Genomic DNA, 19,010 nt, shown 5'->3' on the forward strand with positions numbered 1-19,010 from the left:
TAGATAGGTTTTCCCTGAGTGATTTCCCTTACAGATGACCGTGTTGTGTCTTTAGTTAGTTATTTTTGCTTGTGTGTTTAGCGAAGCTGCTTTTTGCCATAAATCCCATTTCTTTGGGAAATGGAGCAGGTACGTAGACTCCTCTGGGCCATTTGGGAGTCCTGTATATCCACAGAAGTGATTTGTAATTCTCCAAGTCATGGGCACAGCATTTCAAAATACAAGACACATTTCTGTCAGTGGTTACCTGGTCTCTATTCTTGAGCTTCTCTGGAAAGAGCCACCATGAATTGGACCCCACATGTGTGACTGAATGCTTCCTGAGAGAAGAGCACTGTTGAATCTAGCACGTCCAATCTCTCTGTCCCCAAGGCCTCCTTTCAGAATGGAATCTCCCTTGCATCCCCTTTAATAGGGAGCTGGCATGATTATCTGCAGGGAGTGGTGTCGTGTAGCAATTAACTAATGGCTTCTGCAGCCAGCTGCCCAGGGTTCAAACCCCATCTCTCACTTACCAGCAGTGTGGCTTTGGGCAAGCTCTCCCCTCTGTTAAATGGGGGTAATAGTAGTCCATCTCCCCTCGGGTCCTCATAAGGCTAAGGCAGTTGGTTTGCATAAAGCATTTATTTACAGCAGTACGTGCCACAAAGTAAGTGCTGTGTAAGTGGGAGCCATCTTTATTACCATCAGCAAAGCTTTCTTCATTGGTTTATTTGACAAATTTCTGGCAAACGTTTTTTCTCTTTGGAAATCACTCAGGAGGCACTCTTCAAAGCCGTCTTGGCTGTTTTATCCCCAGCTTTCACCAGCTCTGTTGTGTGTTCTAAGCCTCCCCGTTGGCCCCACTTGGATTCTCTTACTGGCTCCAGTTAGCCAGAGAAGGGCTTCCTAGCTCCTGGAATCTTGTTTCTTTGGCCTTTGGGTGCACGCTTTCCTGGGTTTCCAATAATATACTTCAAAAGTTTGGGATTTATAAAAGTCCACTTTCATATTCCCTTATTCTAAAGCAGAATAGATGGTAACATTTTCTCCCAGTTCAGCCCCATGAAACCTCACTTTTTCTCTTTTCTCTTCCTCCCAGCTTCTAGACTTCCTTTTGGGACTGGACTGGGCTGTTGTGGGCCCCAGGGCTGAGGAACTGGTATTCTCAGGGGTTCTCTCGGGTTCCCTGGAGAAGGCGGGGCCAGAGGAGAGCCAGGGAGGAGGAGACGTTACAAAGACAGATGCACTTTATTGGTAAGGCAACAGCATTATACAGGGCTGAGGCAGAGAGCCCGTCCAGCCAGGGCCACATCGGGGTGGGGGTCTAATTCACATTGAGACACGGGCTGAGGTGTCCTTTCTCCTCCTCCTGATGGGTCAGTGGTGTGACAACTCAGGGAAGCAAGGCAGGGGTCTGGGATCTAGACCTGCTCTGTCTAACACCCAGGGTTTCCCCCAAGGGACGAGGTCAGCCCCCAGGGGAACGGGACGTGGGGTCTGAGCTCAAGCATGGTGTAGTGAAAAGAACACTGGACTGTAGGTCCGAAGTCCAGCCCAGTCCTGGTGCTGCTTCTGACTCATTACACGAGCTTGGGGGGGGGTCACACCCTCCTCTCAGCATCAGTTTTCTTTAATGAGGGAGTTGAACTAGGCTAGCAATTTTCAAGCCTTTTCTTCTGCTGACTAGCAGCTGGACCAGCATGTTCTGCAGCCAGTCAAGTCACAAAGGACTCTCCCTCATTTGCAAAACAACTACAATTAATGTGTAGAATTTCACCATGGAAGTTCCCCCTCCCATAAATATCTCTTAATCAGTGGTGCTTATTACCCGCTATGTTAGAATGTGGTACCAAACAGAGTCTGATTCTGAAGACGACTCCTGTGTAAGAGACGTAAGCCGGAGTCTGAGGACGGTGTTCTGCCACAGGGAACGCAGCTGTCAGTGTCTGTCCCCAGAAGAAACACTGGCCAGGCAGACACTGGCTGCAGGGGTAAGTCGGTTTGCTGCCGGGTTTTCAGAGAACAGCAGGTGCAGGTGGAGGGGTGCCTACTGACATCAGCTCCTCCCTGCTGAGACAGCACATGTGGCCGTGCTCCCCTGACTCTAGTCACAATCTGAAGGACCCTCTGTGACTCCTGGAAGAACCAGCTCTCCTCTGCTCCCACATGCCTGCAACTCACCCCTCCAAGGAACCCCAGCTGGGTAAATGGGCCATGAGTCTCCACCTCCTGAGATGCTCTGGATACAGGGAGAATATGGAGTTTGAAGCTCTGTGCTCCCACCCTGCTCTGCCTCCCAGGCCCTTTCTGTCGTCTCGCTGACTAGTCACCAGGCCAACCCACTCCCTCCACTCACTCCCAAGGTGCTGGGGCACTGGCTCCTGCTTCCCTCGGGGGACAGCAGTCTTGGAAGCAGACTGAGGTGAGCAGGGAGGGCGTGGCTTGGGCTGCTGGAGTCTGGAAATTCCTCTCCCCCATCCCACCCTACCCGATGGGAAAGATGAGGCCCCTGCTGGTAAGCAGAGCAACACTGCTTTTCCAGACAGTTGTGGGGGGTGGGGGGTGGGACAGGGGGCTGATCTCTGGGTCACCATCCATGGCCATCCCAGGGTGAGGCCTCTCCAGTGCCCACAGCCTCTGCACAAGGACACGGGCTCTGGAGCCTGCAGCTGGTTCCCTCTTAGGGGTTGGAGGTAAGGCACTGGCAGGGTGAGGATGAGGATGGTGCCTGGGATTCTCTGAAACCTGGGGGCCATTCAATCGTGCTACATGGATGATTGGAGGTCGGTCAACCCCTTTAATCCAGGCTGAGGAGCCACAGGCTTGGTGACAGGTCAGGTGTGGCCTCCATCTGCTACTCTGCTGTGAAGCTCTGGGTTTTCCTGTCCCCCTACTGCCTGGGCCTTGACTTCTTCCCCCCTCAGCTTCTCAATGGCTGGGTTCTGGCCAGTGGCCCCAGCCATGGGGAGAAAGCCCATCTTACCATAGCTACTTCCGGGGAGAATGTTACCATGGTGATGGGATGAAGATGGGCACCAAGTGCCTTTTGGCCAGCAGAGGTGGATGAGGGGGAGTTGTGACCTGAGTCACCTTGGTTTTGGTCACCCTTGGCAGTGACAGTCCTAGACAGGCCAGGGCAGGGAGGCAGAGCGAGAAGGCCCGCCCCATCGTGGCACACTGACCCAGGACAGAGCAGCACGGACCGGCAGCAGAGTCAGATAGGGGTTGCGGGTCAGTATTCAACGTGGGTGGGGTGGAGGAAGGGCGAGCCCACCAGGTTCCAGACATGTGGGCCTGGAGCAGAGGGGAGGTACAGGTATCTCTGTCCCTGAGGAATGGGTATGTTTCTCCTGCCTGCCTGTTCCCTCAGCACCAGCCAGCGGCCACTTCTGGAGTGGTGGGGGCATCCCTGGGCAAGGACCCGCCTTCAGCCTCTGCCCTCTGCTCCCACTTGAGTTTCTTTGTCAAATAAACAGCAACTCATCAGGACTGAGGTCTCAAGGGACTGGGAGCAGCCTGTGGCCTGCAGGTACGGGGGACCTGGTGTTAGGTCGGGCAGGAGAGAGGATGGGCCGGGCGGGGAGGGGAGTCTGGAGAGGAGGGGCTGAGCTCCAGAAGGGGTGGGAGGGGCTGCTGGCCCAGGCCTGGGCACGCAGCACTGGAGAGGCAGCCCCACCCAGGCGTCACTGCGGGCTACCCTAGTCAAGAGATCTCGTTCCCGAACACCTCGAGCACAAGGGGCGTGAGCTTCATGCTGGACTCAGGCTGGAAGGAGAGGCAGCGGTACTGCTTGGAGTGCTCCTCGTTCAGGCTGCGCAGGTCAGCTAGCTTCTGGATCATCTTGGCATAGAGCAGGTGGCTGCCCGGGGGCGGGTGGCGGCAGCGGATGTAGGTCTGCAGCGTATTCGATAGGCGGTCCTGGATGGCCTCGACCAGTGCAGCATCCTGCACCCCGGGACGGTCTGTAGGCAGAGAGGCGGGGGAAGGAGGCACAGGAGCTTGGAGCCAGGTCCCTTCCTGTCCAACCGTCCAATCTCCCCTGACCTCTTGGACCACACACACAGACACCCAGCATTAGCATCCTCCTAGGTCACCCCTGGACAGCTGCTGACCCATGACACCACAGTCCTCCCCAACCCCTCAGCCACTTCCCATTGCATTTAGGAGCTAGTCTCAGTCCACTCTCGGGCCATCTGGCCCTGTTCCCCCTCGTCTCCTTCCATCTCTATGCACCATCTTTCATCAGGGTCCCAGTGACCCATGCCCTCTGGCCTTCACAGTTGTGTTCCCTCTGCCCAGAACTCAGCTCTTCCACTCTTACTTGTCTCTTACTGAGCCTTTGGGTAACAGCTTAAAGGACCTTCCTCAAGACGACCACTCCTGATGCCCGTACCTCCATGCCCCAGACCACATCAGGGTCCTAGTGTCTGTTTCACCCTCTGTAGCCTCACGTGCTTCTTTATTTTTAAAACTCTCATCACACTAGGAGTTGGTTGTTAAATAGCATGTGTTTAATGTCTCCTTCTACACTTGTTGGGGGAGAAGTCTGTCCTGCTTGCTGCTCAGTCTCTATGCCCAGCACAGGGCCTGGGACCTGCCAGGAGCCCAATAAATCACTGACGAGTGAATGAGTGAGTGAATGCCCACTGCGCAGTGGGAGGGGTGCCCATGTGCTTTCGCTGGGCCCCCAGCTCAAGAAAGTATCCCTGGATAGAGGCCACTGGTACCACCCTCTTTGAGACTCATCAGCAATCTCACATCCCCAAGGACTGCAAGAACTTCCTCCTCAGCCTCTCTCCCTCTTCCCACCCCAAATAGACAGCAGAGCTTAAGGGTCACAGCACCCTGGCTCCAGAATCACTCAGCTAAACTGTCTAGCAGGCCAGATGTCAGGCCACAGAACCATGTCAGGCCCCAGGGTTTTGTGCCCTGTCCCCAGGGAATCTCAAATGTCAGGAGAGGTCAGTCCAGCTCACATAAGAGCAGAGCCTGAGTATCAGGATCGGGCCAGGCACGCTGGGAGGAGGGGTAATGCCGGTGGTGGCCACACTTGTGGCCTGGGAAACCCCACTCATCTGCTTTCTCAGAATTCCACCCAGGAATCACCAAGGGTCTCGCCAGGACAAGGCCAAGGGCAGTGAGGGAACCCTCAACATCCACACACCGCACAGGCGGTGCAGACCCAGCAAGGTGGGTGTTTCCCCGCTGGCCCTCTGGGGCTTCACCCTTCCTGGTCCCCAAGCTCCTCACTGCTAGGTACCTGGGGAGACAATGCAGATGGCCATGAGCAGGACGTGCTCCTCCTCGTGCAAGTTCAGCTTCTTCAGCCCCACCTGGAACTTGATGAGGGGCTCGATCAGCTCCAGGCTGTGTCCAGCTGTGGGAAGGAATGGCCAGCTGCTGAGGGCAGGACCGAGGAGCCACCCATCCCACCCCACGTCCAGCCCGACCCTCGCCCGCCTGCCCGTCTGTCCCTGTTGCTGCTTGGCTCCCTCTGATGTGCCCTACGGGGCTGTGACCCCAGGAGGGGTGGAGCTGGGGCGGATAGGGGCAGAGAGCAGACGTACCCCTTGTCACGTCACTGACGTGGTACTTGTAGTCTTGGCTGCCGCAGGTCCAGGTCATGTCGTCCATGGTGAAGGACTGGTTGGAGCGCAGCATGATGACCTCAATGGCACTTGACTTCAGCAGCACGATCTGGTCCTCGGGGGTGAGGTCTCTGTCAGAGAGGGAAGGGGCAGAGGTCAGGTGACTGGTCAAGACCGTCATGCCGTGCAAGTCAGTGCAGTGTTTTGACAGGGATGCACCTGCCAGGGGACCAGCATGTGCCCTGAGTCCTCCTCCTCCGAGGAGCTAGCAGCCTGGTTGGAAAGAACCAGAGTGTTTCTGGAGGGAGAACAACTTGACAACTCAGGACTGACCAAATGCCAACTGGAGTAGCTCAGCTCCTAAGACAGGGAAAACCCAGTGACTTGCCAGGGTCTCCCAGGTCTAAGAAGCCATGGCTCTTCTAGGGTCAGGAAAACAAAGCCTGAGGAAGCTTGCAGGGTCAAGGCATGAGTATGGCTGTCTGCAAAAGGCATGGCCAGGGTCATCCTCAATGGCCCCCCTGCTTTCTTTCCCTCTCCCTCCTCCTGTCCTCCAGTCCTTTCCGGTGGTGGAGCTCAGCCAGCTGTCTCTCCGGGACATCTCTGAACCCCATCTCCCCTCCCACCGGGCTGCTCTGGTTCAGAGCATCCATTTCAGGTGCCTCTCACTAGAACCCCAGAGTCAAGTCTCTCAGGTCTCTCTTTCACCTTTCTTACTGCTGCTGCAGGGAAGTGTCATTCCTGTGATGGGAAATCCTTACTGACTATCCAACATCCCAGGCTCAAGCCCAGCCTCCATAACTTGGCCCCAGCCCGTCCATCCGGCCGCCTCTCCATCGCAGACTCCACCCACCCTCCCTTGTAACACTCTGCAGTCAGATGCTGTGTGTTCTCACGCCTGCCTGCCTTTGAACAGGGGACAGCTCCAACTTAGAGCACCCACCTTCTTCTGCCCCACTTCGTCTTTCTGGTCCTGAATCCAGTGACGTCTCCCTGGGATCCCTCCACCCTCAGATTCTCTTCCTAGACTTGGAGCCAGTCCTTGACGACCTGCGGCACATTGCTTGTGCTCCTATCTGGCCCTGTCCCCTTCACCTCTGTCCTTTATATGCTTGTCTCTGGCCCTTAACTGTAAGCTGCTCAAGGGCCAGCACCACCCCTTAAGTACTTTAGTGTCACCCTCACACTGATCATTGAGCCCTGAGCACGAGAAGAGGGCCACTAATTATGTGCTGATTAGTCAAGAGGCTAATGCCTAGTTCCACTATTCTGAGTCACGAGCTGGGCTTGTCTGAACAATGACAAGGGAAAAGCAGGGCTCACAGAACAAATTGCTCCCAGGTTTTCCTCCCTTTCTCTTTCTGACTGTATGCACATTTCCTCCTGGATATCCTGTCGATGGGCTATCATCCTCTCTGGCTATACTTTGGGGGTTTTTTTGTTTGTTTTCTTTAAAAAAAATTTTTTGGGGGTGGGAGGTTTATTTATTTATTTATTTTAATGGAGGTACTGGGGACTGAACCTAGGACCTTGTGCGTGCTAAGCACGCACTCTCCCGCTGAGCTATACCCTCCCCCCTCTGTGGCTGCACTTTGGAATGTAAAGAGGTAGGAAATGGAATTAACTGATGAGAGTCCTGTATCAACAGGTGATGGATGAGGAGGCGTGAAAAAGCTTGCATGATAAGGATGGCCACCAAAGGACCTGCACCGAAGGAAAAACACAAAGTGCTGGAGTTGGAGGGCCCCTCTTAGAGGTAATGTGGTCCATTTCCTTCCTCAGCATTCCTGACAGATGGCTCTCACACAGCCTCTGCAGGACTCCCCCAGTGCCAGGGAGCTCCCAGCCTCCGGATACAGCCATGAGGTGCTTGGCTCTTGGGTTATTCACCTCTTCTTCCATTGAGCTGTCACCCACATGATGACACACTCATCCAATCCTTGTAGTCTGTGCTCTCAAGGAACACAGAACCAGACTTCTCCATTAGCCACGGGACATCCCTTTAACCATTTAAAGAAAGCTACCATGTCTCCCTTGTGTCTTCTCTGGAATAAATAGCCCTGAGGTCATGGCATCTAGACCATCTTTGTCACCTTTCTCTGGCTGTTCAATCCATATTTAGAAAATAAAAATGAACACCACCTTCATTTGAGTTTTAATTCATTATCTAAGTAAGACATGTTCATTAGTAGATCTTTGGAAAATACAGCAAAAAATATAAAAGCAAATAAAAATGGCTCATAACCACAATGGATATTTTGGTTTACTTCCTCCCTCTTTGTTTTCTATGCAAATATCTCTTTTTTCAACACACACCAGGTCATAGTAATTCTGTGTCCCACTTCCTAGGTCAGTTCATTGGGGTTGCATCATGTTATATCAATGTACTATAAGTTAATTAATCAGTCTCCCACCCACCTATTTTTTGGGTATTTTGGTTGCTTCTAAGTTTACTATTACAAGTAATTCTGTGAGGCATATCTTTGTACATAACCTTGTGCTCAATGGCCCACTCAAAATGATGTCCAGGAGTGAACCAACATCCCATAGGTACCTGGCCAGAGAGATTTCTGCAGGACCACTGCCTATTATGATGCACACATACTACTTCTATGAAAGCAAACCCAGAATGACCTCAAATTACCACCCACAGCTTGGAAATACAGGGACTTTCTAAGTGCAGCTCTCAGCCAGCCAGAACTGGGAGTGGTGGTGGGTGGGGGTAGAGGTGGAGATAAAGGGGAAACCAGTAAGAGACCTCGTTCCTGCTGTGATGGGCACCAGCTTGGGCCCTGGGCCTCCTCCATGGACCTGGGCAATATTTACACCCTGGTCAGATTCCACCCCTGCGGCCACTTCTGGGCACTTGCGATGTGCCCTGGAAATGTGTTGCTGCCTTGCCTGCCACGCCCCTCCCCCACCAACGCAGGGTCCAGCCCCTCCCTGCCTGCATTCCCAAAGTGCCTTTAAAAGGTCTCTCCCAGGGCCCTGCATCTTCACCACAGCTGTTCACACTTCTATCTCTTCCATCAGACACGGAACCTCTGGAGGCCAGGGACTGTGTTCTAGGCATCTTTTATCCCTCATAGTTTATATAAGAAAGCTGATTGCTGGATTGATGAACACGCAAAGATAGAAGGAAGGACATAGGAGGAAGGGGCACTATGACCCCAGGTCTTTGACCAGGAAGGAGCCCCTGGGATGGAAACAGCAGTGAGGTTGAAGGCATGTAGCCCAGAGGGCTGGGCTCCAACTGACTGGGCCTGGTCCCTCATGCACCTCTCTGGGCGGTGAAACCTGTGGTCCTTGGCGCTCAGATCCAACACTGCTCCTGGCCACTTAGTTGCTGCTCCTGACACCGCTTCTCCCATGCACTTCTTTTGCAGGGCTGAGGGCGGGAGATGTGTAGGGTACAGACTGAGAGGCGGAGGGAGGGCAGGCGGGAGGCAGGAGCAGGGCCAGGGCCACACCACAGGGCAGTTCACACCCAGCACAGCCCTCCCAGTCCCGCCCCACTTCGGCCTGGTGCCCGCCCTGGAGTCTCATCCTGTACACTCCCCCCAGCTCACCCACACGGAAGTCTCATCCTGCCCTCCCCACACCCTCCACCCCTCCCTACGGGCCCCGAGTTCAAAGCCACCAGGGACGCAGCCACTGTTCTTTCACTTCTTGGAAAAACAGAACCTCTAAGTGCAGAAACTGGCAGAACCAGGGAGCTGCTGGGCTGGCCCTGCCTGGGTCCTCTGGGAGCCCAGGCTCTGGCACAGGCACGGCGTCAGCTCCATCCGGTCACAGGGAGCATCCGCTCCATTTTTACTGGAAAACATTCCACCTTGGGACTTCTCAAGTCACGCCAAAGAGAGAAGTCCTGATTAAATCGGGATCGATTTTGCCTCAGTAGCTGGGAGGCTCCGGGACCTGCTCATCTACAGCTCATTTTGGCCATGACTACAGGGCTAGACCAGGGGACTCTGGAGAATGAGGTTTGAAAGGGAAGGGATCGGGGAGACTTCAGCTCATCCTTGGGGAGAGGAATCAAAGACAGGTAGTGCTCACTGTGCCCGGGGATGGGGACCAAGAGAAAAGCTGGCGCTCAGGTTGCTTAGCAGAGGGGGCTGCATTGGGGTAGTCTGGTTAAATGACTACCTTTCTTTTTAGGACAGTTTTCCCACATCTGCCATCCCAGCCACCACTTAGAAGCACCAATCCTTAGCCTCTAGACAAGGCTTTGGGTGTCCTCTGGTGCAACTCCTCACTAGGCAAGGAAGCATGGACCCTGTGTAGACGAGGACTGCTCCTCCTGGAATTATGGTGGGAGCCGCCTGCTCCAGTATATCCACCGGCACCTTGAAGTGTTTTTTTCCTCTAGCTGTTTATACACAACAAGACTTTGGAAAGCATGTAATCTGCAAACCATGAAGAGTGGAGGAGGGAGTTGGAACTTGTGCTAAGCGGAATGTGTCATCAGTTCCAAGGAAAGGCTCTGGAGGGTAAATCCCAGGCCCAGTGTGATGCTGCCCTCACAGGTAACACCTGTTCTGCCTGCTGGAGTGGCCTTTACTGCTTTTGCTGCAACCAAAATGTGCGATGCCGTAAGACTGTTTCAGTGCCGTTTGATGTTTTTCTCTTTTCTCTACAATTTTCACATTAATTCCAGGAAAGAGCATTGGCAGACTCCTGAGATTTGAGTTGGTGCAAGGCATGAAATAACACAGAGCAGGTTGTTTCAGGATAGAAACAAACTGGGAAGTCCTAGTGTTAGCTCTGTGAATTACCATTATCTTGCTGGCAATGCAGCAATTTAGACAGTAGCTGTTGGCTTCCCAACACAGGAAAGATTCACAAAACAATAAATGGCACCTTGTATTAGTTTCCATCCAGAGTTGGCCAAAATCTGGTCATTTTCCAGCTCCCAGTATTCTAGCTCTGACTCTGAGCATCAGTATGGAGGAAGCCCCTTCTGCTGCAACTGCAACTATTGCTACTACTTGAAATGATGAGAATATTGCTTGATATTAGTTTCTTTCCATTTCTCAATCACATTGTATATGTATTTTATGACAATGTTCCAAATGCACTTTTAGAAAAAATGAGGATATAAATATACGTAAATATAGGTATAACTGCCTCCCAGCATATCTACTAAAGGTGTCAATGTTTAGGTATTTTTAAGAATATTTAACACTGCATGGCTATTTAATGCCATTATTACCAAAACAGTAAAACATTTGAATAAATGAATGAAGTTTGTATGAATGAATCCGTAAGGGAAGCTCTCTACTCCAGTAGAACTCCTTATACTTATCTACGTTGGCAGAAAGATCTCAGTATGAGTAGGAAATTGCTTTGAGTGAAGGGTAAATTGGGTGAAGGATGCCCATGTTATGGGTGCCAGTGAGTCTGCCTCCTTCTAGAATTCCTAAATTACTGCACAAGTCTTCGTGCCCAACCCTCTCATCTCTCTTATCACTTCATCCTGGTTTCAGAATCGGGTGTGGAGGATTCATGTAGGTTTGACTCACAGGGATAACAGGAGGGTGACAACCAAGCCTGCTGGAGTGGACACAGCAGTGAGTTCTAGACCTGGGTCCAACACACTGGCTCCAACACTAGAAATCCTGGTGTTGGCCACTGAACCCCAATGGGCTTCTGTTCCATCTTCTAGGAAGAGAAAGGGATGGATAGCTCTCCGGTGCTGGCCTGCCAAGTAACACTGGACGGGCTGCCCTTCTTGTTTTTTTTTTTTTAATTAAAAAAGATAATTTTTTTTTGTGGTGGGAGGTAATTAGGTCTATTTATTTATTTATTTTTAGAGGAGGTGCTGGGGATTGAACCCAGGACCTCATGCATGGGCTGCCCTTCTTAAATACAGATTCCTGGACCTAGCCCAGAGACTCTGACTTGGGAGGTGAAGGGTAGGGTTTGAAGCTGTATTTGGGAAGCAGGGATTGGTGATCTCTGACCCGTCTTCCGGCTCAGTCTAGGGTTCTGCCTCTGCCCCGGGGGTGCCCCAGAAGCTCCTTACCTGAACCCTGGGATCATCTTGGCAAAGCCAATGACCTTTTGGATGCTGTAACTGACCAGATCAGCCAAGTGGGGCAGCATGGAGAGCTGGGATAGGTCCAGGGTCATGGAAGGGTCATTGGAGTCATCTTCATTCAGATCCAGGTTGGAGAAGCTGGCTGGCTCCATCATCTCTGGGGAAGGATGAGGGAAGAGAAGGAATGACTTGAGCCAGGTTTGCTCCTGCTGGGTCCTGTGAGGACCCCCTGCACCCTGGCAGCAGGGCCAGCTGGGAATCCCACAGTGACCCCCTCCCTCCAAGGTCACTTCAGCCTTCCCTTGATGGTTCCCCGTGTCTTCCCCCAGCAGAGTAGGGCAGGAAAAGCAAAGCTTAGAGGCACACCGAGATACGAGACTTCTTCAAACTGTGATTTTACATGTTATTCCTCATGATCTCAAATTAAAGATGAATTCGGAACCAATAAACTTGTGGAAAACAATGTTCAACCTCATTGATTATCAAAGAACTGCCAATCAAGTAGAACATCTGCTTTTCACCCACAAACTAGAAACAAGTACATTCAAATGTTGACACCAGTATTTGTAAAGATGCAGAGAATTAGGCAATCATTGTGCAGTGCTGGGGTGCTAAGGGAGGCATACATTTGTGCAAGCAATCTAGAAAGATATTTGACCATGAGGGTCAAAATCCTACAGTTATATACACTCTATGACCAGTGATCCTACCGCCATGAATTCAGCATAAGGAAAAATTCAGAATAAGTGCAAATATTTAACCACAAGCATACTGTTACCTTAATAAAAAGCTGGGGGGAAATCTGGATATCCAGTGACAGGGAATTTGGACATGTTATTGGACATGATACCCCAGAATACTAAGAAGCCTTTAAAAATGATGTTCTAGGTGTGTACTGAATGGCATGAAAATATGATACAACATACTATTAAGGGAAAAAAGCAAGTTACAGACTGCATATGGCACAATTCCACTTCTGAATGTATATATGTGTTTAAAAAAATTGGGGAAAAGATACATCAGAGTGTTGACAGTGATTATCTTTGGATGGTAGGATTAAAGATTATGTATTATATATAATTTTGTTTATATTGTCTGAATGTATACAATGAATATGTATTACTTTTGTATAATAATTTAAAAAAATTAAACATAACTGGTTTGAATTTTTTTTTGGTGGGGGGAGGGAGGTAATTAGGTTTATTCATTTATTTATTTTTTTTGGAGGAGGTACTGGGGATTGAACCCAGGACCTTGTGCATGCCAGGCATGCACTCTACCACTTGAGCTATACTCTCCCCCCAGCTGGTTTGAATTTTTAAATAAATATATGCTATACTGAACATACCATGGGGGGGTGTTGAGCACTCGAAATTAATTAACCCATGAGAGGGAATCAAAACTGCTAAATAATATAAAATTATTATTAAAAGTTGAAGTACAGACCAATGTATAACATGCAGATTGACCCTCACTGATACAAATAAGCATAGCATCAAGAAAAAAGAGGAGGACAGGGAGCAGAGTAAGTTAACCTGGGGGGGCAGGGGTGGTTCCTGAAAGGGTAACTATGAGAGGAGCTCAGAGGATCCATTATCCGTGCAGTGGTCAGTGCTGGTGGGTGGACACAACAACCAGCTCCACTGTTATCTTGGTCTAGTTGGCACAAGGACCCCTCCCATCTACTCTGGATCTGGACACAGATCCCTCAATAAGTCTGGAAGTACCATATCTGAGGGTTCTAGTTCCCTAGAGAGAAGGGGGCTTTTCCATCCCTATTCTACAGGTTCCAAGCAGAGGGCACCAGGTTGGGTGAGAGGTAGAGGGATGAAGGCAAGGCCAGGGGGATGATGAGGCAGGAGGATGAAGAGAAAGATAGAAAAGAACCATAAGAAGAAAGCAAGGATTGGGGGGAGGGTATAGCTCAATTGGTAGAGCTCATGCTTAGCATGCACAAGGTTCTGGGTTCAATCCACAGTACCTCCATCAGGTAAGTAAATAAACAAAACTAATTACTTCCCTCAAAAAAAAAAAAAAAAAGAAGAAGAAGAAGAAGGATGAACTGGACGACACAGGCCCTCTGGGGCCATAGTGTCCCCATCCCCTGGGCTTGAGGGTAAGGTGGGCTGTAGTGGGACCCCCATCTTCTCCTTCTATGCCAAAATTCACCTTCCAAAGACTCAGACCCTGATGACTGTAGCTAACAACACTATATTTGAAAACTGCTAAGAGAGTAGATCTTAAAGACTATCACAGGGGACAAAAATCTTTGTAAACCTGTGAGGTTAACTAAACTTATTGTGGCAATCATTTTGCAAAATATACATATATCAAATCATATTGTGTACTTTAAACTTATACAATGTTATATGTCAATTATATCTCAATAAAACTGAAAAGGAAAAAACCAACCAACCAAACAAACAAAAAACCCCAAGGGCCCAGGCTCAAAATATCATTTCAAGGAACCAGGGAGTGAGCTGGGAGGGAGCCAGGGGCAGAAGCCTGGCTCACAGCGAGGAACAGAGGCTCGGCGGGCTGACCCTGCTCGCCGGAGTCCAGCCTGGCCTCTTCCTCAGCGTCCTCAGCATGGGCCCGCGGGCGAGTGATGCCTCTTCTCTAAAAATGGGGTTGTTCTGCAGGGAAGTACTCTCCTTCCATCTGCAGCAAGGACAGGTGGGCTGCAGAAGCTCTGGGCTCTCGGGGAGGAGGCGTGTAGTCCTGCTTACCTGGAGAGAAAGTGTAGTGATCTGAGCAGGAGGAGGACGAGTTTCCAAAGAAGCTGGGCATGTGTATGCAGGAAGACCTCAAAGGATGGTTCCCTGCACCCTCACCCATACGAACTGGAGGCTGGAAGAGAAAGGTGGAGTATCAGAATCTCGTATTTGGAGGGCATCTTCCTACCCTGGCCTGATCTCTGGCTGGAGTGGTTTCAAGGATGGTCTATGGGAGGGGGAGCTCTCCCCTGTGCCAGAGGGGCAGAGCAGCCTCCATCCCTTCCTGGGTTCTGTGCCCAGATCCCCCTCACCCTCCGTCCCACTCCTGAGCCCAGGCTCTGCTGGTGGTTCTCCATGAGGTGGGCTCATGCCTCAGGCCAGCGGGTGGCGTACCCGGAAGTGGATGAAGTCGGTGTAGGTGGGGTCGTAGGTCTTGTGGTGGGCGTCCAGCAGGACAGTGATGATGCGCTGCTGCTCCTCGGACAGCTTGGGCCGCAGGCTGTCCTTCAAGGCCTCCTCCTCCTTCCGCTTGAGGATCATCTCCCGCTTCCGCTGCACCTCCTCATCCGTCAGGATGACTGTAGAGTGGGAGCGGGTGGTCAGGAGGGCTGGGCCTGCAGCGCCTCCAAGAAACCTTCCTCCAGGTGTAAAGGCACAGGATGGGAGGGGCTGTGCCCTCACACTCGGAGCTCACGGGGCATCCCACCAGAGGGACTCCGAGCCCACACTATACACGTGTTCTATGCTGAGAAGGCAGGTGTGTGTGAGAGAGGAGGAAATGGGATTTGAGAGGTGGGATGTTTGGGCATTATTGCGGGAGGCTAGGATCTCAAGAACAAGGTGTCTGACTCTGGGCAAACTGAACTCTCCTGGCTTTTGTTTGCTTGTTTCTAAAAATGAAAATTTTGGACCATCTGATCTCTTCTAAGTCCCTTTTTTGTTCCTTCCTCCATAAAGTGTGTGTATATGGGGATCCTACCTCAAAGGACCGAGTGTTCTGAGACCTGAATGCTGGCCTAGCACAGAGCAGACGCTCACTAAACTTTTGATCTCGTCCCTCCTCCCTGCTCCCTAGGTTCCCTGGTCCTGAGGGATACACTGGGTGGAGGAAGAGTCACTGTCTGCACAGTCACAGTGCTGGAAGCTGGGAGATGCTGAGAAGACCCCACTACACGGCCATTCCCACATCCAAGTTTCCAGGCCCGTGATCTACTTTGACCAATGTAGAAAGACTACCTCATTGGTTCCCTGCAAGACAACCCATCCTTCCACTGTTCAGTCTTGAAATTTCTGCTCAAGTTTCCAAGTCCTCTGGAAGTCCCGGAGGATAACAGCTCACAGCCTTAATCTGGGGAGCTCTCTCCAGCGGCCACCCAGGGGGTCTGACCACGGGAGCCCCAGCCTCCTGCAGGCTGCGCAGGGTCTTGGGGCCTCGCTGTCCTGGGGCAGCTGCTGGGAGGGTGGGGCTGCGAGCAGGGGTGCCCGGCACACAGCCCTCCCGGCCAGGGCTTGCAGAGTGCTGACGGCAGGAGTGGGCAGAGGGGCTGGCAGCCTGTAGCTGCTTGCTCTGTGCTGGTGTTGCCAGGGCATCTGCCCACAGAACGGAGTTTCACAAGAGCAGGGAAAGGAACCACAACCTCAGAGTGGGTGGGTTCCAGGCTTTGAGAAAGGCCCACTGGCCCAGGTTCCTCTGGTGGGGGGAGGACAAGGGAAGTTGGCAGGGGGAGAGCCTGCGGGGGGTGGGAGTGGGCACAGCAGGAAAAGGAAGCCGGCAGCAAAAGATGGCGCTTTCCCTCCACAGCTGAGGTAAACCATACCTAGAGGAAGACGGGGAGGAGGCCACGCCCAGGTTACTGACTCACCTGCCCAAAGAGCTGCCAGCCCTCCTCCCACAGAGGGTGTCTGCTCAGACCCCAAGAGGTCAAGCTGGATGGGAGAGGAAGGAGCAGGGGGCATCCCATCCAAGGGAGGGTGCAAGGCCCTAGCCTGGGGAAGCCAAGATTCCGTGTCTGCTCTTACCTGCGCACCTGAGGGGCGGGCAGAGCAGGCAATGAGACGAGTGGCGGGGGGGCTGGCTAGGGGGCTGGCCCTGTGTGCCCACAGGCGTGTCTGCAGCCTGTCGGGGCTCTGATAACCCCCTGTGATTCTGTGATGTCACTCTCCTGCTCAGAAACTTTCTCTGGACCCTTCCTGCTAACCATGTCCAAACTAAAATCAAGATTCTCCACGATTTCACTTCCTAACTTTCCAACCTTATTTCTAAGGGCCTCTGGACATGCTGGGACTGCTGACCTGAGAACATGACCTGCTCACTCTTGCCACCGCGTTTCCCCTTGTGCATAGAAAGAGCCTTCATGGAAACTGCAGGCTCCCTAAGGGCAGGGGCCACATCGTATAATGCCTGTGTCTCTCCCACCAAGGCTGGCACAGTGGGGCTTCCTGGCCACCATGGTCCTCGCCCAATAGTCTGGTAGATTGGACACCCAACATGTCAACACCGACTGAACCTACTATGTGCTGGTCATCGTCCGGGCTCAGGAAACGATGGTGGGATGTGCACCAATGCCACACGTACCCTCCAATGTCGGCATAGCATAGGCCAGTCCACCGGATCACTGAGTGAAGCTTACATTTTTAATTTAAATGATTGTGATTGAAGTTTTTTCAAGACAGAACACCTTGTAACGGAACACCTGTGACATCATGTAACCTTTTCTTGATGATTCAGAGACATCCCATTCTGAATAATTATAGGACTTTGCAGGAACAAGGTTATGAACTCAGAACTGCACAGGGCTGTTCCCTGCACTGTGTGACTCAGCCTGCTGTGGTTTTGAGCTCTTGTGCTACTTTTCATACCCATCTGCTGTGCTCTGTTAACCTACGTACTTATCTCTTCTTCTTGGTGTGTGTCTTTATCCCCCTTCAGAGTTCTAATCTGTTGGGAGCTAGAAATCCTGGTGATCAAGTTTTATGTAACAAAAAATACTGTTTTTTTTAGAAATATTTTTTGAAGAGTGATTTATTTAGTTGTTTTTTTTGGGGGGGAGGTAATTAAGTTTATTTCTTTATTTTCAGAGGAGGTACTGGGGATTGAACCCCGGACCTCGTGCATGCTAAGCGTGCACTCTACCACTTGAGCTATATAATCCCCCTCAAAAAATACTGTTAATAAAAATAGAGTTTTTATGAAAAAGGGAAAAAATAGAGTTTTTAATGTACTGGGCACTATTTTAAGTGGTTTTTTTTAAAAATTTGTATTCTTTTTTATTGAAGTACAGTCAGTTTACAATGTTGTGTCAATTTCTGCTGTAGAGCAAAATGTTTCAGTTGTACATATACAGACATATATTCATTTTCATACTCTAAGTGCTTCTTATATATTAACTCACATTATTTAGTCCTTGTAATAACCCCTAAGGCAGATGCTACTATCTTCATTTTGCAGAAAAGGGAACCGAGGCCCAGAGAGGCTATACACCTTGCTCAAAGCCACACAGCTAACAAATTGTAGGCCTGGGAAGTTTGCTTTTTAGTGTCCACTACCCAACACTGCCCATGACTGTAATCAGCTATGAATGCTCAGTACGACCCTGGTCCTCAGCCGTGGAGTTCGGACACACAAGGTGTTCCAATCCACCCAAAAAGTGTGGAAAGTTAAAGTAGCAAAACTTGTATGTGATAAAGTTCAGAGATTTGAGGTTAACCTTATGACATTGCTCCTTTCCATCACATCTGTCAGTAGCAACCACCATCCTGTGTGTGGTACTAGAGGAAGAAACGCTGAAATCTGCTGGTTTCAAATGGAGGCTGCCAATCCACGGTCCTCCCTCCAGGCAACACTGTCTGGGGACTAAGTAAATCATAAGTCTCTCACATATGCAGATGTCTTTGTGATTTATGAAATAAGTCATTTGTTTAAAGGGGTTATTAACTTCACAAAAGATTTAAAAATCATTTTCTCAATGAATTGCTACTTAAAAATACCATAACTATCATGTAGTAGTTTTGAAGTTAAAAGCCACTGAAGTTAGAAGCCCACTGATGGGCTCTCCAATGACTAAAGGCCATGAGCTGTGGACACGGACTTTGTGAAATCCGTGTGGTGGCTTAGGAACTTCTCAATGCCTTGCCGAGTGTGTAAATGGCTTTGCTCAAGTGAATCCCGTGCAAGATGGTCCCTGTTCCATGAAGCCTAGAGTTGGGGAGTCGAGATCTGAAAGCATGAACAACTTAAAAACATTTCAGGTTGCCACTGGTGGCCAAAAGACAACCTCGGGGAAGCAGACATAAAATTTTTCCAAAAGAATGACAGATAATACCAGGTTTGGGAGAGCTTCCTGATCCATAAATCAGCGGGAGATGTAGAGATACAAAGAAACATCACAGGGAGCTAATATTCATTCAACATGTATTTACTGAGCACCTACTACGTGCCAGGGGCTGTGTTCATGCTGCACAGAAAAGATGTACGTGTATACAGACATTGAACAAGTACACATGAAAGGTGGTTCTGGGCAGGCCAGGTCTACAAGAGGCCAGAACTCAACTCTGAAATTTCTTGGGCTCCAAGGGCATCAACCCGGACTTGAAGAGAGAGAAAGAGAGTTTTCAGTGGGAACAAACTCTCTTCAGCCCATCCCTTAGGGCCCCAGGCAGTGCCTGGAAATGCACAGTGGAGGA

General features: G+C 50.7%; 1 protein-coding gene across 1 annotated transcript in view; it reads right to left on the reverse strand.

Moving 5' to 3' along the window:
• Nucleotides 1–1,207: 1,207 nt before the first annotated feature.
• The window catches only part of VDR (vitamin D receptor), a 54,809-nt gene continuing 37,006 nt past the window's right edge, over nt 1,208–19,010 (reverse strand). Inside the window, exons 5-10 of the mRNA XM_031462685.2 lie at nt 14,721–14,905; nt 14,340–14,460; nt 11,596–11,767; nt 5,550–5,701; nt 5,243–5,359; nt 1,208–3,944 (exon numbers count right to left, since the gene is read on the reverse strand). Coding sequence (XP_031318545.1) covers nt 3,685–3,944; nt 5,243–5,359; nt 5,550–5,701; nt 11,596–11,767; nt 14,340–14,460; nt 14,721–14,905 — 1,007 coding nt within the window. The 3' untranslated portion in view covers nt 1,208–3,684. The remainder of the gene's footprint in view (nt 3,945–5,242; nt 5,360–5,549; nt 5,702–11,595; nt 11,768–14,339; nt 14,461–14,720; nt 14,906–19,010) is intronic.

This window comes from Camelus dromedarius, chromosome 11, assembly GCF_036321535.1.
Source record: "Camelus dromedarius isolate mCamDro1 chromosome 11, mCamDro1.pat, whole genome shotgun sequence".
NCBI classification, from domain to species: domain Eukaryota; kingdom Metazoa; phylum Chordata; class Mammalia; order Artiodactyla; family Camelidae; genus Camelus; species Camelus dromedarius.